Raw genomic sequence first — 25798 nt, forward strand, 5'->3', positions numbered from 1 at the left:
TCCCTCCAGGTTTCATTGATTTCATCGTGGAACCCACCTTCACTGTGCTTACGGACATGACCGAGAAGATTGTGAGTCCATTAATTGATGAAACCTCTCAAACTGGCGGGACAGGACAGAGACGTTCAAGGTCAGTGGGGAAGCCTGAGGGCTGGGGGTGAGGTTGGCCTGTCCTTGAGGATAGAATTCTTCTTTTGCTGGGGATGGGGATGGTATGTCATAATGACATTTGCCTTAGCTCCTTCTCATAAAAATTTGTCTGCCTCTTTCCTTTTCTCAGAGGAGTTGAAATTGTATTATCTGTACTCTCTAAGCTAAACTGTTAAGAGGTGCCCAAGGTCTAAATCATGACCAGCAGGAACCTGGTGCTGCCCCTTCACCACCCCATTTGGTGCATGTTTACCTGCTGTGCCCAGACAATCCTTGCTCATGTAATACTCCACAAAGACATTACCACTCCTCGAGAGTACTTACAAAGAAATGAAACTGACATTCATTTCAAGGTTTGCACAAAGAATGAAGTAGAGAAAAAGAATCGAAAGCTTGAAATCACCTTCTACCACCACATCATTATATCAAGGGTAGATCAGTAAAGAGTACAGGCTCTAGAGTTAGAATGCCAGAGTTAAAAACTCCTGACCTCATCACTTACTAGCTGTGCAATCGCAGGCAAATTGTCTCACTTCCCCCATCTGAGAAAACGTGGATTATAATACTCAGAGGTGGCTGCGAAGATTAAATAAGATATTTAATCTATGTTAAACCTTACAACAGGGTCTAGAACAGAGGAAGTGCTAGCTACAATAAAGTCTTTATTAGATATACTACTACTATTACTACTACTATTAATCTCCTTGTTCATGTAAAACATTGGGCTTTGTCATAAAGGAGGAAGAAGAGAAATGGAATGAATAGGAAAAGGAGAAGCAAAGAGCAGGAAAAGGAGTAAAGAAAGACAGGGGGACCCCAGGGATGCTCCAGATGGATAGACCCTCTTAAGTTTGCTAACAAGGAGGACAGATCCCCTGGCAGAGTCCCCATGGCCCCACAGCTCTTCAGGCAGTGACTGAAATATATTCTGCTTGTCTAGTCCATCATGAATTTGTGTTCCTACCAGTCATTGCTTTAACCACTTGGTAGCAGTAGTTACTTCTTTGAGATTTTCCAGAAAGATGGTACTTTCTAATATTTACAAAGTTACCCATAAGGTCTTTTGCATGACCTAGTCTCTCACTATCCCCATGCTGTCCACGTTTCCATCTTCTTCCAGCGATTTAAGGAAATTATCACTTCCCCTGGACTTTGGTATACTGGGATCAGAAAGACCCTTGCAGGGGAATGGTAGAGCTGGAAAGAAAGAGGAGCAAGTTGCTAGGTAACTTGGAAAAGTGGTCAGTGTGGAAGCAGATGGGTGAACTGCAGAATTAAGTGGATATCCCAGTTCAAATTAGTCAGTTTCAGAGAAGAGAGCAGAGAAAATTCACATGAGGGGGTTCTGGTTATTGGGAAAAGAGAAGAGGCCAAATAGCAAGGAAGAAATATGAAGAATATAGAGACTCTTGAGACTGCAATGTTGATATTTTTCCTGCTGAAAAATCAGAATTTTCCACCTGTCATATGTGGAAAATAGAATAATTATAAACCTCAGGACCCAGAAATTTCACAGCAATAACTTGATGAGTGCTAACCACTCCTCCCCAGGCTAGTTCATTGGCAGACATTTTCCAAACACTAACTCTCTTCTTTGGTATGATATTTTTGTTTTCCAGTTTGAATAGCATCAGCTCATCAGATGCCAAGCGATCAGGTGTCAAGAGCTCTGGTTCGGAGGGAAGTGCCCCAATCAACAGTTCTGTCATTCCCATTGACTATAAGAGCTTTAAAGCTACTTGGACAGAGGTGGTGCACATCAATCGGGAGAGATGGAGGGCCAAGGTACCCAAAGGTAACATGCCACAGACCTGTCCAAGCCAGTTCAGCACCCAGTTGTAAAACAAGGTTGTCTTCCCTGAGTTATGTGTGTTACAAATAAAGCACAGTTGCTCAGGATGCAGATTCAAATTGCTGAATGTTAGAATCTACCATCTTTTGATCTTCATAATATCTACCAATCAATGCATGATAAAATGCAGCAGACCTGCAAGCCTCCTGACATGATGCCCTTTATGCTGTGGCACTAAACTCCTTTTTCTGGTATGAAGACTCTACAGGAGATGGGTGTTATTATTTCTTGATTTCTGCTAAACCATCTTGTCGTTTTCACTTGATATCATGTGGCACAACTGTGAGGCTTTTATTTCTTCTTTTACCTAAGTAAAGACCTGCTAATAGCCACCTTGCCTTGGCCATTATGTTGGGATATAAGGAGCTTTAATTTTCTTACATGCATTTCTATATTCCTTTCATATTCTCAGTTTCCCTTCACTCATTGCTCAAACCATGTATATGATCTTCTAAGATGATGGTAAATTGTTGGTAAACAGAAATTCCCTGAAGTAGACATCATCAAAACTAAAAATTGTGGCCCTTGGTACTGTCAGCAGAAAAGGGTGGAAATTTGTATGATGTGGGAAGCTTAAATTCCTTTGTTCATGTGTGCATTTATGACTACTGAGCATGTCCTCCATGATGGGTACATTCTACATGATCATATTAGGGAGAGAGGCCCTCGTGCACAGGTAGCACAAACCTGAGATAAGGGGTCTGACACTGTGATGCCTGATTTAAGGTAAGGACAAATACATGGGTGGCTCTGGGAGCCCAGTGAGGGAACTGAGCTTCCTGGAGGTGAGCCCTCAACAAGAGTCAGTTTTTGCTAACATCTATTGCATGCCTACTGTGTGCCAGGCTGTGCCGGGTACCCAGGGTACAGAGATGAGTAACAGGCATCCTTGCCCTCAAAGCTCACAGTCTTGTGGCAGGGGAGGGAAAGAGACATTACTATATAGTTTCATTCAAAGGAAGAATGGAAGTTCGGTCAAAGCCCTGAAGTTGCCACCAGCACCACCAGCCTAAGCCCTAGGCCTTCACATCAGACAAAAACACATCATCCTCTCCCCAAACACAACATCTCACATTTTTACCCTCCCAGTGTCAGTATACTGGGTGAGAAGGGTAGGGACGGTGGGTAAGAACATGTTCTAGCAGTGTTGGTTCCTGTACATCAGGGTGGGAGGTGGGGGTTCCTATTCTAGTGTAGGAAAGAAGCAGCCTCACTGTTGGAGTTATTCAAAGGCTTGTCCACAAAATTCTGTCCAATTTTGTGACTTGTCCATAAAATTCCATTCAAGTGGCTGCTCATTTCAGGTGAGGCAAAGGGTTTATATTTATGGCACTTTTAGGGCATAATTGAACCCTTATCATTTCAGGACAGATGTTGCACCCTGAACTGTGGAGGGAGCCAACACCTCTTCCATATTTTAAGTGCATCCTCTCCTAGTCCATTCAAATGCTTTAAACATTCGAATCCTCCCTGTTGGCAGGTATTGCAAACAGCAATGGCAGCTACTGCATCATCTGCAAAGAAACACTCTCTTATAATCAATTACACTCATTACACTTGAAAATTCAATTTCTGACAACATGCAATTTAAAGAGGTACTTCAAAATAATTTGTTTGCAATTATCTGGCTTACTAAAATTACCTTCAGAAACTAATCACCTGGGGAAGCATTTGACAGTTTCAGGAGAAAACTGGCCCTTTAAAAAGAACAGATAAACAAACAGCTAATAATTTTTAAATGCATTAGGTATGGGGATAGAGATACTGTATGTTTGAACTATTTTGGAAGCACAAAGAATTTGTCTGTAGCCCTGCTTGGGCGTTTGGGAAGGCATCATGTGGCAGGACTTCTGGGATTAAGACCTGAATGAGGTTGTATTTAGAAATGGGAACAAGAAGAAAGGGCTTGGGCAAAGGCACAGAGCCTGGTGTTATGGATATTTTGTGGGAGAATAAGTTGGTTGTCAGGGCACATTTCAATTAGCAGGGAAGGGGAAAGAGAATTGAGTCTTGACTTGCAAGGGTTTTTTGTTGTTGTTGTTGTTGGCAAATTCAGATAGGTTCTTTGAGGCTCACTTTGGGGATGATAATGTACATCACAGAATTGAGGTGAATAGAAATAATACCTATAAACCACTGAGAAAGGAGCCTGCAAGGTTGGTACCTAAGTAGTAGCTGTTATTTATGCAAATTGGAAAAGAAGATTAGAGATTTGAATACAAAGTTAAGGTGGTGGTGAAAATACCAACTTATAACTAATATTTTATAACATTCTTAGCAGCCTAGTAATGCTGTTGACTGGTTGACTGGTGCTAATAAGAAATCTAGTTTGCATCTGTTTTCTGTTGGAGGTGGCTGTTTTGTTTGTTGCTCTTTTTTTCCAGATGACCCTGATTTCAAGAAAGGCTGTCCTCCATGGGGCACTTGAACATGTATTGTTAATAAATGCACTGGAAATGGGTCTTGGTTTTGTTAACCAACCTGATTTACAAAACTAGGTAGGCAAGAACTGATAATTATTAGGAAAGATTAAATAAATATTTTTATAGCCCTTAGAGTTAAAAATCACTATTCCCAACCAAAGATGTATGGACATAACAATTTTCAAGTCTGATCAGTATTGATTAATTTCCATTCAGTATTTAGTACTTTTTTTAACACTTATTTTCTGGTGTAACACTAATGTCTTTAGGTTACAAATGCTGAAAAATAAAATACATATATAAAAGAAAATGAAAATTGCTCATTACTTCTCTAGACACATATAACTATTATTAAAATTCTGATGTAATTCTTTTTAATTTGCTTTTCTGTAAATATGTATAAGTAAAAATTTTGCCCATAAATTGGGATCATAATATAATATTGTCTTGTATTTGGCCTTTCTCCTTCTGTTTTGAGTATTTTATTCTGATACTGAATATTGTGATTTACAATATATAAAGAATTATTCATTTACATATTTTTCTCATTTTTGAGTTTTTAATGTTGAATGAAGTTTTCTGTCAGCTGGAGCACTTCTTTCACTAAAATTTCCAGGAAGCAGGAACACCTTCTAAGTTCTTAAATGTCTAGAAGCACCTTTCTTTTGTTCTTGTATAGAACTGAGATTTGAACTAGTCAAAATTCATATAGTATTTTGGGTTTTCTGGTCAGTTTCTCTCTCTTTTCTGTTTTTTTCTCTCTCCTTCTCTGGTTGTAGGCATTTCAGAAAATTATATCAAGGGATAATCAGCCCAATATGATTTTTAACTGAGACCCTATAGTATCATTATTCAGGAAGACAAATAAAGAAATCAGTGTATTTCCCCAAAACTGTGCAGACATGCATTGTGGGTAGAACTGGCTCTCCACTGGGAGGAAGCAAATGTATGGATCTTGAGGGTTCTGCTCTGCCTTAACTCTTAACTGCTTACTCTTGGTTGTTTTTTATCACAAGTCCCAACACTGCAGACAGTCTGACATGGCAAGCCAAAGGAAACAGAATTGAACCTCACACCTCTTGCTTTCGACTAGTCAAGAAGCCTAGCAGATGCTAAATCTAAGACCTGAAAAGCGAATTCTCTGTGTACATCCTGTGATTGGAATCTATGAGTGTGTACAAAATAGCTGTTCTCAGCTCCTTTTTAATGTATATATATAAACCAGCTTCTGGATCCATTGATTTTTTCTTTCTTTTTTTTTTTTTTTTTTTTTTTTGAGACGGAGTCTTGCTCTGTCACCCAGGCTGCAGTGCAGTGGCCCCATCTCAGCTCACTGCAAGCTCTGCATCCCGGGTTCACACCGTTCTCCGGTATACCTCAGCTTCCCAAATAGCTGGGACTACAGGCACCCGCCACCACGCCCAGCTAACTTTTTTTGTATTTTTGGTAGAGACAGGGTTTCACCGTGTTAGCCAGGATGGTCTCGATCTCCTGACCTCGTGATCCGCCTGCCTTGGCCTCCCAAAGTGCTGGGATTACAGGCGTGAGCCACTGCGCCCGGCCGATTCACTGATTTTTTTGAAGGGTTTTTTTGTGTCTCTATCTTCTTCAGTTCTGGTCTTATCTTAGTTATTTCTTGCCTTCTGTTAGCTTTTGAGTGTGTTTGCTCTTGCTTCTCTAGTTCTTTTAATTGTGATGTTAGGGTGTCAATTTTAGATCTTTCCTGCTTTCTCTTGTGGGCATTTAGTGCTGTAAGTTTCCCTTTACACACTGCTTTAAATGTGTCCCAGAGATTCTGGTATGTTGTATCTTTGTTCTCATTGGTTTCAAAAAACATCTTTGTTTCTGCCTTCATTTCGTTACATACCCAGTAGTCATTCAGGAGCAGGTTGTTCAGTTTCCATGTAGTTGAGTGGTTTTGAGTGAGTTTCTTAATCCTGAGTTCTAGTTTGATTGCACTGTGGTCTGAGAGACAGTTTGTTATAATTTCTGTTCTTTTGCATTTGCTGAGGAGTGCTTTACTTCCAACTATGTGGCCAATTTTGGAATAAGTGCGATGTGGTGCTGAGAAGAATGTATATTCTGTTGATTTGGGGTGGAGAGTTCTGTAGATGTCTATTAGGTCCACTTGGTGCAGAGCTGAGTTCAATTCCTGGATATCCTTGTTAACTTTCTGTCTCATTGATCTGTCTAATATTGACAGTGGGGTGTTAAAGTCTCCCATTATTATTGTGTGGGAGTCTAAGTCTCTTTGTAGGTCTCTAAGGACTTGCTTTATGAATCTGGGTGCTCCTGTATTGGGTGCATATATATTTAGGATAGTTAACTCTTCCTGTTGAATTGATCCCTTTACCATTACGTAATGGCCTTCTTTGTCTCTTTTGATCTTCGTTGGTTTAAAGTCTGTTTTATCAGGGACTAGGATTGCAACCCCTGCTCTTTTTTGTTTTCCATTTGCTTGATAGATCTTCCTCCATCCCTTTATTTTGACCTATGTGTGTCTCTGCACATGAGATGGGTCTCCTGAATACAACACACTGATGGGTCTTGACTCTTTATCCAGTTTACCAGTCTGTGTCTTTTAATTGGAGCATTTATCCCATTTACATTTAAGGTTAATATTTTTATGTGTGAATTTGATCCTGTCATTATGATGTTAGCTGGTTAGTTTGCTCATTAGTTGATGCAGTTTCTTCCTAGCATTGATGGTCTTTATAATTTGGCATGTTTTTGCAGTGGCTGGTACTAGTTGTTCCTTTCCATGTTTAGTGGTTCCTTCAGGGGCTCTTTTAAGGCAGCCTGGTGGTAACAAAATCTCTAAGCATTTGCTTGTCTGTAAAGGATTTTATTTCTCCTTCACTTATGAAGCTTAGTTTGGCTGGATATGAAATTCTGGGTTAAAAATTCTTTTCTTTAAGAATGTTGAATATTGGCCCCACTCTCTTCCAGCTTGTAAAGTTTCTGCCAAGAGATCCGCTGTTAGTCTAATGGGCTTCCCTTTGTGGGTAACCCAATCTTTCTCTCTGGCTGCCCTTAACATTTTTTCCTTCATTTCAACTTTGGTGAATCTGACAATTATGTGTCTTGAGGTTGCTCTTCTCGAAGAGTATCTTTATGGCGTTCTCTGTATTTCCTGAATTTGAATGTCGGCCTACCTCGCTAGGTTGGGGAAGTTCTCCCGGATAATATACTGAATAGTGTTTTCCAATTTGGTTCCATTCTCCCCATCACTTTCAGGTACACCAAGCAGACGTAGATTTGGTCTTTTCACATAGTCCCATATTTCTTGGAAGCTTTGCTCGTTTCTTTTTAGTCTTTTTTCTCTAAATTTCTCTTCTCACTTAATTTCATTCATTTGATCTTCAATCACTGATACCCTTTCTTCCACTTGATCAAATCGGCTACTGAAGCTTGTTCTCAGTAGCCATATTTTTCACGTAGTTCTCATGCCATATTTTTCAGCTCCATCAGGTCATTTAAGGACTTCTCTACACTGTTTATTCTAGTTAGCCATTTGTTTAATCTTTTTTTTTAAGGTTTTTAGCTTCTTTGCAATGGGTTCGAACATCCTCCTTTAGCTCGAAGAAGTTTGTTATTACTGATCGTCTGAAGCCTTCTTCTCTCAAATCGTCAAAGTCATTCTCCGTCCAGCTTTGTTCTGTTGCTGGCAAGGAGCTGCTTTCCTTTGAAGGAGAAGAGGCGCTCTGATTTTTAGAATTTTCATCTTTTCTGCTCTGGTTTCTATCCATCTTTGTGGTTTTATCTACCTTTGGTCTTTAATAATGGGGATGTACAGATGGGGTTTTGGTGTCAATGTCCTTTCTGTTTGTTAGTTTTCCTTCTAACAGTCAGGACCCTCAGCTGCAGGTCTGTTGGAGTTTGCAGAAGGTCCACTCCAGACCCTGTTTGCTGGGTATCACCAGTGGAGGCTGCAGAACAGCAACTATTGCAGAAGAGCAAATGTTGCTGCCTGATCCTTCCTCTGGAAGCTTCATCTCAGAGGGGCACCAGCCATATGAGGTGTCAGTCGGCCCCTGTGGGGGATGTCTCCCAGTTAGGCTACTCAGGGGCCAGGGACCCACCTGAGGAGGCAGTCTGTCCGTTCTCAGGTCTCAAACTCCATGCAGAAGAGAACCATTGCTCTCTTCAAAGCTGTCAGACAGGAACGTTTAAGTCTGCAGAAGTTTCTGCTGCCTTTTATTCAGCTATGCCCTGCCCCCGCAGGTGGAGTCTACAAAGGCAGGCAGGCCTCCTTGAGCTGTGGTGGGCTCCACCCAATTCGAGCTTCCTGGTTGCTTTGTTTACCTACTCAAGCCTCAGCAATGGCGGACGCCCCTCCCCCAGCCTCACTGCTGCCTTGCAGTTTGATCTCAGACTGCTGTGCTACAGTGAGCAAAGTTCCATGGGTGTGGGACCCACTGAGCCAGGAGAGGGATATAATCTCCTGGTGTGCCGTTTGCTAAGGCAGTTGGAAAAGCACAGTATTAGGGTGGGAGTGACCCCATTTTCCAGGTGCAGTCTGTTACGGCTTCCCTTTGCTGGGAAAGGGAATTCCCCAACCCCTTGTGCTTCCTGGGTGTGGCAATGCCCTGCCCTGCTCTGTGGACTGCACCCACTGTCTGACAAGCCCCAGTGAGATGAACCTGGTACCTCAGTTGGAAATGTAGAAATCACCCATCTTCTGCATTGCTCACACTGGGAGCTGCAGACTGGAGCTGTTCCTATTGGCCATCTTGGAACCTGCAAAGATGACATTTAAACCCCATCCTCAGTCACTGAAGAAGGATGAGATAAAGCCTGAGTGAATATTCCAGGAGACCTTCTGTGGTCCTGCATCCTACTGAGAATGCCATCTCACCATCTTCTTCTGCAAGAGCATTTTCACTCTGTAGTTGCACCTTTCTATAAAGGCCAGAAGACATACTTTACATGTACATAATTATGTTATTTGTGAAATCTTTCCTTACCTTTTCAATGTAAATTACAAATATATTCTTTTGGGGAGTAGAATGTCATGAAATACTGAATGGCAAACATTTAACATTTAAATCAGTGCTTCTCAATTCTGCATGTTTAAATCACCTGGAAAACATTCAAACTATCCTATTATTGCCCTTCCTTCTCCAGAATCTTATTTAATTTGTTTGGGGATGAGGCTAGGGCATTGGTTTGGATGGATGGGTGGATGGATGGATGGATGAATGGATGGATGGATGGATGGATGGATCAATGAATGAAAACATGATATATTAAGGACGATATCTTAGGTAAGCAAATATAAAGGCAGGAGAAATAGACTAAACCAGATATCATAGACTTCCACAAAACACATGTCATAAAGCCTCATGATCATGTGAACCTGGACCAAATTTGGACTTTGAGCTCTTTAGCAGCTAAAACAAAGGGAAACATGATAGATGCATAGTCACTCTGGTGTCCATTAGATTAAAAACAAATAGATTATTTATGAGCATTAGTTTTTTTCCAGGACCAAGGCTAACACAAAGGAAATAAAGAAAACACCTGATAATGATGTGTGGAGCATTTTAAAACACATCTGGAGAAAAATGTAATAATGATTTTCCCAATGAAAGTTTATGGCACAGGCTGGAAGACCTTTGGAGTGAATTAAGTGCTACAGGGGATGAGTCTCTAGAACCTTGGGAGAATTGGGCTCTGTTAAGTGTCTTCTGTGTAGGATATTCTCTACAATGCAATGCCACCTCATTGCCTGCAAAGCTCTGCATGATCTGAACCCTGCTTGTCGTTGGTCATTTGACCAAACCATCTGTCACTAAGCCCTTGTCAAATTTACTTTAACCATACTCAATGTTCTTTGAGCATACCAAGCTCATTTCTACCTCATGGCCTTTGCATTTTCTAGTTCCTCTGGCTGAGATACTGTTTGTCCAGATTATTGCACGGCCAGCTCTTCAACATTTAGGACTTGGTTAAATGTCACCTTGTCAAGGAGGCCTTCCTTCTCCACCTCCTTGTCTAATGCAATCTCCCTCCCCTATGCTGATTGTATTACAGCATATTACTCTGCTTTGGTTTTCTGCAAAGCACTTTTTACAACATGCAAGTATCTTAGTCATTTGTTTACTTAATTATGATCTCTTATTTATAAATTGACTTTCTTGCTGCTGTATTCCTCATACCTAAAACAGTGCTTAACACTACAACTGCTCAATAAATATGAGTTGGATGAGTGAACCAATATTTTCATAAATACTTAACCTATGCAATTCTGCTGTAGTTTTGAGTAAGCACAGAGCCAAGCCCTTTTATAATCAACTGGATTGGAAGTAATGCTAGCATTTTTTCATTAAAAGGAAAGACACAGACCAGGTACCTGGCCAAACTAAAGGCTACCTCTCACCTTGTGGACAGTTTGAAGACCGTGATTTTTTCATAAGGCTCAATTTCCTTGTTTTAAATTCACAGTGTCCTCAGTGTGTTTGTCTTCAATTGCTGTAGTGTCGGATATTTTCCCTTTTTGTTTTGTTTTGTAATCAATTGTTTGTGTTTAAACTCTAAGTCTTAAGCAAGCCCATAGGAAGCTGCAGTTTTTACTGTGGCTGTGGGAAAGTTTTATGATGTCTCTCAGCCTTGATTTCCACATTTGTCAAATTGAGTCACAGTAATAGTAGCTGCTGTAAGATTGTTTTGAGGGTGAAAGTAAATAATCCCCAAAAAACACTCAGCATAATACCTGGTAGAGAGAATACACTCAATAGGAGCTATTAATAATGGTGATATTAATAATATCATTACAATATTGGTTTATTAATTATTATCCTTATTATTTTCTCCCCAACCCCTCCTCTAACTGACTATTTTCAGAATGACATCATCATGAACCTATTTTACTGGTTTCCTAAGTATACATGCCAATCTGATGAATTAAGCAAAAATGTGCCCAAACACTCAGTAAACACCTTAGATCCTCTTTGCGTATTAAAACAGGTCATTCTCCTAATGACATTACCTCTTTTTCTCTTTTCTGTGCCTTTCCCAACTTGCCATGGATGCAGAGGAGAAGGCCAAGAAGGAAGCAGAGGAAAAGGCTCGCCTGGCCGCAGAGGAGCAGCAAAAGGAAATGGAAGCCAGAAGCCAGGCTGAAGAAGGCGCATCTGGCAAATCTGAGAAAAAGATGTCTGGAGAAGCTGAGAATCAAGTCAGTGGAACACGGATGAACAAAAGTGACATCCCTCGTGGGAAAAATTCCAAAGCTGAGAAGTCGTTAGAACAGCAACAGAATGGTGAGTAGAATTGCACTGGTGAAGGGCTGTTTTCGAGGAGTTAATGACATGATGAATGGAAACTGGCAAACGACCCCACTGATGGGGACAGCTCACAGGGCAAGGCTTTCCTGCTCATCCAGTTCCTGCTGATCTCACCTCACTGGGCTGCAGGATCCCAGCAGAAGCAGCCACCAGCTCACCTGTGCCATCCTCTTCAGGGAGATTTATACCTTTCTGGCCGCTTCTAGCTGCCCTGGAGACTCTAGCCAGTGCCTGCCTGCCTGCCTGCCAGGGGGAAATTACCATTAACAACCCCAGCATAGTCCTGAGTGCAAAGTGGGTGAATGGAAAGTCATTTTCCCATATGTACCATCCCCCTATGAGGGTCAGGCCTCAGGTTTGCCTGAGCCTATTCCTGTAATAGGTATCTGTGTATCTATATGTGTACAAGTGTATACTTTAGGGGAACAAGCTGTTCCAGTTTACCTGGGACTAGGAGACACAGAGCTTTCTGTTTTAAAAACAGAAAAGCTCCAGGCAAACTGGGGTAAGCTGGTCACCATAGTGTGCATATAGTTATTGATTTCTTATATTTAATGAAACAAATGTCGATTAACAACTATGTGCCAAGCACCATGCTTAGCACCAGGGATTTAGAAATGGAAAGGCCACAAGAAACCCAAAATATCAAAGGGGATAGAGACATCCTCACAAATATTTCTAGTGAAATGTGAGCAAAAGAAAGTAGTGGCATGGCAGATAAAATGCCCAGGAAACATGTGGAGAGAAAGACATTAGCTTTTTGGGGACTGGGGATTATAAAATGGGATAAATGTCAGAGTAGGCTTCAAGATGGGGTTTTGAATGCTGAAGTTGTCTGGTCAGATGGGCAAAAGAGACTTCTGAGTGTAGAGAACAAGATGAGCATGTACACAGGGCTTTGACTTGGTTCCCTTGATTAGGGGTGGGCAGGAAGTTCTGAGTCTCCAGAGCTTGCAATTGCCAGGTTGTGGCTGAATAGCAAGTTAATATAGCAGTCAACAGACCTAGACTCAAGTCAAGCTGTGCTTCTCCCTTTTCAGTGTCCTTGGCCAGGCTACTTAACCGTCTACTGTTTCTACACAATGTATATAGTAATACCTGTTCACAGCACAGGCCTCATGGAACCTTCAGTAATACTCATGATGGTAAAAACAATGAAGAGAATAACAACAAATAGCGTGTATCGAAAGCACACTAGATGCTGTTTTAAGTTCTCTTTTTACATATTCATTCTCTTGCCTGCCTGGTGGGGCCAGGTAATCTACTCAGAACTGTGTTCTAGCTATTATGCTACAGGGCCGTGGTCAATGATTTCTATATGTAGAAAGTGCTTAGCATGATGTTCTCCAATTATTTTTATAATTAACCATTTATAACATATAATCAGAGAGCAATATTTTAACACATGTAATAATAATGATAGCTTATATCACATTCCAGGAACCTTTCAAAAATTATTTCAGTTAACCCTGGTGACCACCCTAGGAGGCACAGAAGGCCATTGTCCCGACTTGTCCTGCCCCCTTCTGGAGACTGCTCTTAATTCATTTGCTTTGTATTCAAGTGCATCATAGTCCAGAAAAAAAAAGTTCTGAAGAATTTAGTAAGAATTTTTCATGTACCCAAACTACCATTTGATCCAGCAATCCCACTCCTGGGTATCTACCCAGAGGAAAAGAAGTCATATGAAAAAGATACTTGCACACTCATGTTTATAGCAGCACAATTCACAATTGCAAAAATATGCAACCAGCCCAAATGCCCATCAATCCATGAATGGATAAAGAAATTGTAATATATATGTGTGTGTGTGTGTGTGTGTGTGTGTGTGTGTGTGTGTGTGTGTGTGAGAGAGAGAGAGAGAGAGAGAGAGAGATGGAATACTATTCAGCCATAAAAATGAATGAAATAATGGCATTCACAGTAACCTGGATGGAATTGGAGACCATTATTCTAAGTGAATTAACTCAGGAATGGAAAACCAAACATCGTATGTTCTCGCACATAAGTGGGAACTAAGCTATAAGGATGCAAAAGCATAAGAATGATACAATGGACTTTGGGGACTTGGGGGAAAGGGTGGGAGGGGTGTGAGGGATAAAAGACTACAAAATGGGTTCAGTGTATACTGCTCAGGTGATGGGTATACCAAAGTCTCACAACTCACCTTACTTATATAACCAAACAACACCTTTTTCCCAAAAACCTATGGAACTAAAAATTTTAAAAAATAAAAACATGTTCATACAAAAATTTTTTAAAACAAGAATTTATTATGTACCTGTTAATGTTTTAGAGGGCAGTGCAGGCCCCTCCTTGCTACCCCTTCTGAGGTCTGAACCAACTGAGAGACAGGTAACAAAATCAGAAAGTCAATGATCAAGACATCAGCTCCACTAAAGCTGGAGCTGACTTGGGAAACACAGAGTTGGTCTGCTGTATACATGGGCTTCTTTACATTTTACTCTGAAATGAATTTACACAACCAGACACTGTATAGCCAGGCACAGGACTCTTACCCCACCCCAGCACCCTCGCAGGGTGCTTCTAAAGTGACAGAAAAGGTGTGTGTCTTACAGAAAACATACCTCAAAGCAGGCTGGGATGTGGGTGGCTGGGCTGGGCTGTGCATGCTCAACCCTACCTCCTAGATAAATAATCACTCCTCTCAAAAGAGTAACATGTAAGGGGTGGTGAGAAAGGCAAGGTATGTTTCTTCCCTCTGGTTTTTTTTTTTTTTTTTTTTTTTTTTTTTTTAACAGAGTGGGTTAGAAATGTCTTTCCCTACTTATGGCTAGCCAATTTTCCCAGCACCATTTATTAAATAGGGAATCCTTTCCCCATTTCTTGTTTTTCTGAGGTTTGTCAAAGATCAGATGGCTGTAGATGTGTGGTATTATTTCTGAGGACTCTGTTCTATTCCATTGGCCTATATCTCTGTTTTGGTACCAGTACCAGGCTGTTTTGGTTACGGTAGCCTTGTAGTATAGTTTGAAGTCAGGTAGCGTGATGCCTCCAGCTTTGTTCTTTTGACTTAGAATTGTCTTGGCAATGCAGGCTCTTTTTTGGTTCCATATGAACTTTAAAGCAGTTTTTTCCAATTCTGTGAAGAAACTCATTGGTAGCTTGATGGGGATGGCATTGAATCTATAAATAACCTTGGGCAGTATGGCCATTTTCACGATATTGATTCTTCCTATCCATGAGCATGGTATGTTTTTCCATTTGTATGTGTCCTCTTTTATTTCACTGAGCAGTGGTTTGTAGTTCTCCTTGAAGAGGCCCTTACATCCCTTGTAAGTTGGATTCCTAGGTATTTTATTCTCTTTGAAGCAATTGTGAATGGAAGTTCATTGGCTAGCCATAAGTAGAAAGCTGAAACTGGATCCTTTCCTTACTCCTTATATGAAAATTAATTCAAGATGGATTACAGACTTAAATGTTAGACCTAATACCATAAAAACCCTGGAAGAAAACCTAGGAAATACCATTCAGGACATAGGCATGGGCAAGGACTTCATGTCTAAAACACTAAAAGCAATGGCAACAAAAGCCAAAATTGACAAATGAGTTTAATTAAACTAAAGAGCTTCTGCACAGCAAAAGAAACTACCATCAGAGTGAACAGGCAACCTACAGAATGGGAGAAAAGTTTTGCAATCTACTCATCTGACAAAGGGCTAATATCCAGAACCTACAAAGAACTCAAACAAATTTACAAGAAAAAAACAAACAACCCTATCGAAAAGTGGGCAAAGGATATGAACAGACATTTCTCAAAAGAAGACATTCATACAGCCAACAGACACTTGAAAAAATGCTCATCATCACTGGCCATCAGAGAAATGCAAATCAAAACCACAATGAGATACCATCTCACACCAGTTGGAATGGCAATCATTAAAAAGTCAGGAAACAACAGGTACTGGAGAGGATGTTGAGAAATAGGAACACTTTTACACTGTTGGTGGGACTATAAACTAGTTAAACCATTATGGAAAACAGTATGGCAATTCCTCAAGGATCTAGAACTAGAAATACCATATGACCCAGCCATCCCATTACTGGGTATATACCCAAAGGATTATAAATCATGCTGCTATAAAGACACATGCACACATATGTTCATTGCGGCACTATTCACAATAGCAAAGACTTAGAATCAACCCAAATGTCCATCAGTAACAGACTGGATTAAGAAAATGTGGCACATATACACCATGGAATACTATGCAGCCATAAAAAAGGATGAGTTTGTGTCCTTTGTAGGGACATGGATGCAGCTGGAAACCATAATTCTCAGCAAACTATTGCAAGAACAGAAAACCAAATACCACATGTTCTCACTCATAGGTGGGAACTGAACAATGAGATCACCTGGACTCAGGAAGGGGAACATCACACACCGGGGCCTATCATGGGGAGGGGGGAGGGGGGAGGGGGGAGGGATTGCATTGGGAGTTATACCTGATGTAAAGGATGAGTTGATGGGTGCAGCACACCAACATGGCACAAGTATACATATGTAACAAACCTGCACATTATGCACATGTATCCTAGAACTTAAAGTATAAAAAAAAAAAAAAAAGAAATGTCTTTCCCTTAGTAAAAGCAATAACAATAATACTACCATTTTATTGAATGCTTAACATGTGTCAGACATTTTACTTGAGATTCTATCTACATTAAATCATGTAAAAGTTCTAACAACTCTGTGAGGTAGAAACATTCATTCCCACGTTGTGGGTGGGAACATTGAGACTCAGATAAGTGAAATCACTTGTGTAAAGTCAAGCAACCATTAAGTAGAGATCTCAGGTTAAACTCTGATCTGCGTGAGTCCCAATGCTCTGTTCTGTAAGCAGCATGTACCTGTAGTTTGGTGCCTTCAGGGAGAGGGACAATCAGAGAAATGTGGAAACTTAACTGCTGTTTATAAGAGATTTACAATATACTTATTCCAGGGAATGGCATGCTTTTTCTATAAGGGACAAGATAGTAAGTATTTTAGGCTTTACAGGAGGTAAGGTCTCTATTGCAACTACTCAACATTGCCATTTTAAAGCAGCCACAAATAATATGCAAACAAATGAGTTAGCCTGTTTTCCAATAAAACTTTATAGAAATTAAAGTTTGAATTCTATGTAATATCATATGTTATAAAATTTTTGTCTTGTTTTAACCACTTAAAAATGTAAAAGCCATTCTTAGTTTGTAGGTCATAAAAAACCAGGCAGCAGGACCAGGTTTGACCCATGGGCCATAGTTTGCCAACCCCAGGTCTAGTCAGTGGGAGAAACCAATAAATGCAAATAAGCCAGTCACAAGGAAAAATATGAATTCTACCATAGGGAAACAAAGACCCAGAGAGGGCAGATGTGGAAATAATAATTCATTTTGAAGTTGGTTAAGGGGAAAGCCTGAAAGAAACAAAACAGGAACCTGAGTCAACGAGGCTGGCTTGATTTCACAAGTGTGCGTATTTCCTGAAATAAGCAACAGTCTACCATTTCCCTTAAAAAGTAAGCTGTAAATGAGAGGTGGGAAAAGAAATCAGTTTAGAGCAATAATAAGAAAGGCTAATGGTGGTTCAGGACTGTATTACAGCAGCCTAATTAAAATGATTTATAACTGCACAGAAAGTCTTTTCACTTCCCCTTGTTTATTGAGTAACAACTCACATCAGTCATTGCTCCAGATACAACCCATGGGAAATTACCTAATGGGTTTTGCTCAGGCAACATCATCAAACAACCATGTGTCACTGTACCAGCCTCCTTCTTTGTGGGGTGCCCAGGATATCTTCCAAGTTAGCGCTGAAGGATGTTGGTGAGGGAGGAGGTTCTCAAGGTTTGGACACCCATTGGCAGTGACAGGATCTTCTAATCTTTGTTCTTGTTGAGGTGACTTCCTCCCACAGCCTCCCCATCCCTGGCTGAGAACAGGGACCATCATGGGCTGCTGGTTAGCAACCAGCAAAGGTAACCGTCTCCACGACTTCCAGAAGACATCCTGGTGTTGCTGTAGCTGTGGGTAAAGCTCCAGTTCAGAGCAACCCAGAAGGCTTAAAAAGCATGCATTAAGAGTGTGGAGGCTCGCTGAGGGAAGAAAGAACTAGAAGGAACTAGTTTGACTACAGGGCTCAAGATGCTTGAGTACATCTCTGGCTTCCTTAAAATAGGGAAAAGCCAGTATTTGGACTGTTTCGTGGGACCTCTAAAGGATTTCTTCTCTTTTGGTGGTGGAAGAGGTGATGACCATCTCCTCTACTTAAAATCCTCCGGTTTGGACCCTGGCCAGAGTAGACTCCCCTGCTCCTCAATTCTTCCAGCCAGTCCGTATTAGTCTGTTTTCACAGTGCTGATAAAGACATACCCAAGACTGGGTCATTTATAAAGAAAAAGAGGCTTAATGGACTCACAGGTCCATGTGGCTGGGGAGGCTTCACAATCATGGTGGAAAGTGAAAGGCACGTCTTACATGGTGGTGGCAAGAAAGAATGAGAACCAAGCAAAAGGGGTTTTCCCTTATAAAGCCATCAGATCTCGTGAGACTTATTCATTACCACAAGAACAGTATGGGGGAAACTGCCCCCATGATTCAAGTATCTTCCACTGGGTTCCTCCCACAACACATGGGAATTATGGGAGGTACAATTAAAGATTAGATTTTGGTGGGGCCACAGCCAAACCATATCACAGTCCATCCCATTTCAGAATTAAGAATGAGAGGGAACCTGGAAAATTTATTGACTTCTAGCTTAGCTTAGTATTTGTCAAATTCCATTGAAAGTATGTGGTTTGTAGAATATATCACAGCCCCAAATGGTCCTGAATCATCCTTAGATAATCATTTCTTTATAAATTCATAGGCCAAAGGCATTTAGAAATGGAAACAGTAAACAGAAGTCTGAAATCTAAAACTTGAGCTTCATAGAGAAGTTGCAAATACTATAGCTGAGGGCCTGGTAGTTTTGCTGCAAGAGGGAGATACAGGTGCAAAGTTGGGGCAGATGTGAGTTCAGGGTGGGGTACGAAACGTGTGAGTCGGCAGTCCATACCCCTTGACATAGATGGAATGGCCTGTGTCTGTGGAACTGGCTGCAGGAACCTCAAGAAAAAAACTCAAATTTGGAAAACATCCTCAATCATTTGGTAAGTGGTTTATTCAGCAAATTTAACAAATAGGACATTTAGCGAATGAATCTTTGATGAAGCTGTCTACTTTCAATGATAGTACCTTCATAATGGAGCTATTAGAAGATTTAATAAAATGATGCATGCAAAGCATTTAGCACACTGCCTGGCAAAAATAAAGTAAACAAGAGTAAATCCTGTCCCTCATACACATTCCTTGGAGGCCCAGCTTACTCCAATTATTATTAGGATCTTTTGACTTCAGTAAGTACCAGTATTTGAGTGAGAATGTATTCTTGGTTTTATCCAGGCTAAAAAGAAAGCTTCCATTATTAAGACTGGTACGAAGATATCCAACACTTGAAAATGAGGCTAGGGGAAGAGGTCCCCGACCTTTCCATGTCATACTGGCATATTGTTGAACACACATGCCCAGGGATTATTAAATTATTTTAGATAGGGGTGCAGCACTGTTTTAGTGTAAAGGACCAAATAGAAAATATTTCTGGCTTTGCCTGGCTCTTGGCAACTATTCAGTTCAGCTATTGCAGCATGAGAGCAGCCAAAGACAATATGTAAATGAATAAGTGTGGCCATGTTTCAAGAAAACTTTATTTGCCATAATCGGTGGTGGGCACCATTGACCCAGGGGCCTTAATTTGCTGACTGATGCTCTTGAAGAACATGACTGTGTTTAACTTTATTTACTATTTGATTCAAGCCTAGGTACTGTGAAGTTATATGCTAATTTATAGATTTTTGACTGAGAGAGAAGATAACCCCAAAAGTTATGGTTTTATTGCCCTGTAGGATATAACCAGTTTTGTCTCTAACCTAGCAAATGTATTTTCACATGTTTCTAAAATACTCATCAATACCCAGCTCCAGTATTCTTAGAACCTTCTTACTATTCCCTCATAAGTGGGTTAAATACATTTTTGACACGTGTTCTTTCTAAGGATAGCGTTTTACAACTTTTACAAACTACACTTTGACAAGATCTTTTATTAAAATACTATTTGTAGCTCCGTTGTAGAATAATAACAACTGTATTGAGTGATATGCCTTCTAATTTATCCAATATGCCTATAAGATAGGTGTTAACATACCCATTTTGCAGATAAGAAAACTGAAGCACAGGGAAGTTAAATAGCTATTAATTGGTAGAACTTACAGTTAGCTCGGGTTTCTCCTCACTCCACAGCCTAACAGTAAATTTTAACTGCTTCTGTTAGAAGATAAACACATAACTACAACTCTGTTTAACAAGAACTTTCAGTCTCAATTTCTGCATCACAATCCAATTTCCAGGACCTAACGTGATTACAGAAGATATTTACACTCAGATACATACACTCTCGTGACTATAAAATTATGCTGTACTTTTTAAAACCTGGACAGGTTTAAAGATGCTTATAACACCCCCCTCAGCTGTATACATGTACTGTTTGTCATGTTTATTACTTTCAGGTGACTTGAAAGATGGTAAAAATAAGACAGACAAGAAGGATCACTCTAACATCGGAAATGATTCAAAGAAAACAGATGGTAAGCGTATTATTCTCATTACATCTTTCCATAAAATGTTCAGTTTAATGCAAGCTTGTTAGAATCATGCCCAAAATTGAAATAGTGGTTGTGAATGTATTCTTATATCCTGAAAAAACCCTTCACTATATTTAAAGGGTACTATTATACCTTTATCAATAATTTATAAATTATTGCTGTATATCTTCCCCTTCACCACACTTTCTCCATCACAAATGTTTTCTATACTCTTTCTTTTCCTACTTGCCATTTTTCATCTTAAACATTATAAAAAGTTTATTTTGGACTTGCTGATCAGACAGCTAGAATGGAGTATCATATACTGTTAATGTATTTATAAGTTTTTGATGGGGAATTATGCAGCATAAATAAGAAATGTTTCATGTTTTATGTTTTCACTTTTTTCCCTTGAACTAGTTCTTATTTTTACTTAAAACAAAAACAAAAAACGGGTCTGTATAGTGCTAATGTTGGGAGGCAGTATATATGGTTGTAAAAGACAGTTTTGCCAGCAAGAACAAGTCCTAAAGGCAATGACAATGCAAAACGCAAGCATAAATAACATTTCACTCTTTCTAAAACCTTAAAGTTCAAATTATATTACCCTTCACACTTTGAACTATAAGACTGAGACACCTGCCCTGGCCTTTTACATAAACTTCATTGTTTCAGCTATCACACAGGTTCATTACTATTTATCCCCTCATACACAGACATTATATTAAGCAGAAAATGAAAGTTTCCACAGAGTGGTTTTTGATAGCATCCCAGACTCTCTAAATCTTACCTCCCTGGAGACATCATATTTGATGCTAAACTCTTCTTTGAATCATTTGGTTAGAATACCTTTGAAGAACAAATGCTGGGTAACCAGGTGGAAGAGTAAGTAGAAATTGGAGCATAACTCTTTGCACATCTATTATAAAGGAAGCAGCCCCTTTAGCTCTCTGCCCTAAGCCATTATGACATGCTGTTTTTGCTTGCATGCATGAAAACAGTTCTCAAACTTTTTCTAAAAAGACAATGCAAATAATTAACTCCAGGTGTCTTATTACATAATACCTGGGAACACATACTTGCAATTTTTTTTTTTTTACCAATGTGCTTATGCAAATGGAAATCACTTATCTAATGAGTGTACCCTTCTTGAATAATTGTGACTAAGAAGTAAATTACACAGAATAAAATAGAATTTAGAATGGCAGTCTTTGAGCCAGACTCTATTATAGGTAAGTACAGACTCTATTTGTTTAAATACCAGAAGCTCTTTGCCAGCCATCAATACTAAATCAAGGCATCCAAAGCCAGAAAATGTACGGTGGAGGAACGGTGTCAACTTCAAACCCAGAACCCAGACACTTTCTCCATCCTGTATCCAACTATTGGCCCACAGCTTCCTGTTAAATTTCTATAGCATAAAAGCCCAGAATAAATCAAGTCCCAAATTTTTCATATGCAATTTTGAATCTTGTTACATTTATACATTGTGGTACAAACATCTACTATAATGATGTCATATGGGCGTTGTGGATTACATTTTATCATCTTCATAAAGCCTTTTAAACTGTGCCCTTTTTAACTGAATCATACCCAAGTATTTAAAAGAATTAAACTGTATTTTTTGGGGGGAAGGGGGGGAAGTGATAAAATATATTTTATGTTCTATTGTGCAAATAAGTGTAAAGTTTGACTGTTTAATGAGCAGGATTCTTGATCTCATGGGGCAGTAAGCAGACTGCAATAAATAAAAGAGACATTTTTTAATGTCTATCTCTGTTTCCTCCATAGCCTGTTCTTCCACTTCCTCAAGTAGGTCCTGGTATGTCTGTATACTTGGAAGTTTGCACACAAACATAATCATGAACAACTTTGCATTTTATATTCATTGATGGACTAATATGACATAATTACTGCTTTGGTATCAATAGAACTTAGAGCACTGAGTTTCACTGAGTTGCACTATTTTAGTCCAAAACCTTTAACAGGACTAAGGCTAATTCTTGGTGGCAGGAAGTAGAAAACAGTTGATGAGTCCCACCTACCCTTTTCTTTTTGGTCATTAAAGCTCTCTACCTCAGAAAAATTTAAAAAGGAAATATGTAGATCAGTAGATATATTGATTGTTTTTAAAACTATGTGGAAACAACCAGATACATTTTTGAACATTTCTTTTTGGATCCTATGATGTCTGATAATGAGTGGGAGTCAATTTAACAATTTTTAATGTCCCTACCCCTAGACCAATTCGTGGGAACCACTGGTGACTAGTTCTCTTTAATATTTGAGAGGGAGTATCTGGGTACAATTCATGCCCAGTGTGAACATTGAGAGAGAAACCCAGTGGAAACTGGATCACAATTGGTTATTCCCAAACTCCCATGAGCCAGGGCGTGCACAGAGGGAAGCAGTATGTGCTGAAAGGTAAATTACATCCTGGCATAATGAACACATTGCAGCTGTACATTATCTCTGTAAGTCTACTGCAGTACTATTTAGTACCTTGCAGCAGTAATTTTCTAACTGACTTCAAAGAATGGATGTCCTTTGAAAGTACCTTACTTACCCCTAGGGAGAAATGTATTGACATAAAAAGATCTAGGTCTCTGAGCCAAGATTCTAATCATGCTTAAACGTTTCCATTGGCATTGGAAGACTGGTGGGGTGCCACACAAATGTATTCTTTTCAGTGCATTTTTAGCCATGTTTGTAATAGCGTAACCTCATGGAGTTGCTATAATTTAGTATAGCTATACTGAAATACAAACTTGCCTTTAACTTTACTTGATCACATTAACAGAGAAATAAGAGATAGCCATCTTTTGTGCCTCTCAAACAACAGATAATGATTAGGCCCTGCATGGTTATAAACCAGGTCTTAGGGAGGGAATTCAGCAGGAGTTTCTCCTTCATTGAATATTCTGGAAACTGGAATGTATATGGATGGTCTCATGAAACTGAAAAGTGAGTTATGAAGAGTGGAAAGGGTCGTCAAAAGACAGTCTATGAATGTCTGCTTTTGCCAGAGAAGTAACAAGAACTGGATTTACCCTTCCACCTGAAACAACCTAAAACCCCAGACAACATATGTGGAAGAGTGCTTTTTAAGATAACAGACATCAGGAAATGGAGAACAGTGATCTTTGAGAGCCAGGAAATAAACGAAATGAGCCCTACAATTGTCTTGAGAGGACTTCCAGACAGCATAGAGAGGAGTGACATAGGCACATCTCATTGACTCTCTGAGTTGAGAATTTGGATAAAAATCCAGGGAGACCAAGATGGCTTTAGTTAACAGAATAAAATACTGGAGAGAAGAGGATTACAGAGAGTTAAACTCCAGAGATCTGAAAAATGTAAGAGTACAGTACTACTAAAGTTTCACTTTCTGTGGTTTCAATTACCCATAGCCAACTGTGGTCTGAAAATATTAAGTGGAAAATTCCAGATATCAACAATTATAAGTTTTAAATTGCACACCATTTTGAGAATGTGGTGAAATCTCATGCCATCCTGCTTGTATTAGTCCGTTCTCAGGCTGCTAATAAAGACATACCCCAAAGCAGGTAATTTATAAAGGAAAGAGAAGTTTAATGGACTCATGTGGTTCCACATGGTTGAGGAGGCCTCACAGTCATGGTGGAAGGCAAAGGAGGAGCAAAGACACATCTTACATGGTGGCAGACAAGAAAGCGTGTGCAGGGGAACTGCCCATTATAAAATCATTATATCTCGTAAGACTTATTTACTATCATGAGAAAAACTCACCCCTATAATGCAATTACCTCCCAACGGGTCCCTCCCATGACACGTGGGAGTTATGGGAGCTCTGATTCAAAATGAGATTTGGGTGGGAACACAGACAACCATATCACTGCTCTATTCCACCTAGGATGTGAATAATCTCTTTGGCCAGCATTATCCACACTCTACTGGCTGTACTTGCCACCCTGCTGTCACTTAGTAGCTGTCTTGTTTATCAGATTGACTGTTGAAGTATCACAGTGCTTGCAATTAAGTACCTTTATATTACTTAACAATGGCTCCAAAGCATAAAAATGGAGATTTTGGCAATTCAGATATGCCAAAGAGAAACCACAAAGTACTTCCTTTAAGTAAAAAGATGAAAGTTCTTGACTTAATAAGGAAAGAAAAAAAATTTATGCTGAGGCTGTTAAGATCTATGCTAAGAATGAAATATTCTATCAGTGAAATTGTGAAGAAGAAAAAAGAAATGTATATGTAATACATATAGTGTTCAGTACTATCTGAGGTTTTAGGTATCCACTGGGAGTCTTAGAAAATATCCTCTGTGTGTAAAGGGAAACTACTACACTGAGCAACCATGCAATGAGGAAACTACCTGAGGCCAGAACAGAACCATCCAAGAGGATTAGAGGGAATAGTCCTGATGTTCACAGAAGTCAGGGAAAAGTGTCTGTTCCCACTAGCCAGATTTAAATATTCATTATTTAAAGAAAATTAGGTAAAAGACTCATATTTGTCTTGCTTTAGTCATGGGGAATAATTAGCTGTAGCCTATATGCTGCTCTGGTTCTATCTATCAATCTTAAAAGCAAGGCATAAAAGGGATCAAAGTGTCTCCAAGTAATTTAACTGCATCCCAGAATAAAACTCAAGGATATATATAGAGAGTACAAAAATATCGAGCACCCAACAAGGTGAAATTCACAATGTTTGGCATCCAATAAAAAATTACCAGGCATGCAAAGCAACACTACCCACAATAAAGAAAAAGCCCAACCAATTGAAACCAACCCAGAACTGAAGCAGATGTTAGAATTAGCAGACAAATACATAAAAGCAGTTCCTATAAGTGTAGCCCATATGTTCAGAAGTAGAGATATGGAAGATATTTTTTAAAGACTAAAATCAAACTTCTAAATATGAAAACTACAATATCTGATATGAGAAATGCAATAGATGGTATTGACAGAATAACATTAGATGAGATTAATGGTAAATAAAGTAGGTGGAATTAGACTTTGGAGAGGAAAAGAGTAGCAAAACGATAGCAATAGAAACTACCCAAAAGTAAATAGAAAAAAAGATTAAAAACAGAATTGTAGGACACCTTCAAGTAGCCTAATAAATGTGTATTTGGAATCCCCAGGTAGAGGAGAGAGGAGGAAAAATATTTGAAAAACCAGGGGCTATAATTTTGCCAGATGATGAAAACTATAAATCCACAGATTCAAGAAGCTCAACACATTTCAAGCACAGGGAATATAAGGAAAATTATACATAAGCATACTGTAATCAGATTGCTCAAAACCAGTGATGAAGAGAAAAATTTAAAAACTGCCAGAGAAAAATTACACATATGTACAGATAAACAAACGTAAGGATGACAGTAGATTTCTTGTGAGGAACAATGCAAAT

General features: G+C 39.5%; 1 protein-coding gene across 18 annotated transcripts in view; it reads left to right on the forward strand.

Annotated features, from left to right (window-relative positions):
- Positions 1–25798, forward strand: part of PDE1C (phosphodiesterase 1C) — a 671184-nt gene that overhangs the window by 591417 nt on the left and 53969 nt on the right. For 14 of the 18 annotated variants that reach the window (XM_045388996.3, XM_005549840.5, XM_005549841.5 and 11 more), the window contains 4 exons: positions 10–130; positions 1770–1945; positions 11463–11690; positions 20321–20398. In XM_045388996.3, the coding sequence (XP_045244931.2) occupies positions 10–130; positions 1770–1945; positions 11463–11690; positions 20321–20398 (603 nt within the window). Of the gene's footprint in view, positions 1–9; positions 131–1769; positions 1946–11462; positions 11691–20320; positions 20399–22186; positions 22379–25798 lie in introns of those variants that run through there. The other 4 variants (XM_045388994.3, XM_045388995.3, XM_065542151.2 and 1 more) reach the window with 3 other exon arrangements.

This window comes from Macaca fascicularis, chromosome 3, assembly GCF_037993035.2.
Source record: "Macaca fascicularis isolate 582-1 chromosome 3, T2T-MFA8v1.1".
In the NCBI taxonomy this organism is placed as follows: Eukaryota; Metazoa; Chordata; class Mammalia; order Primates; family Cercopithecidae; genus Macaca; species Macaca fascicularis.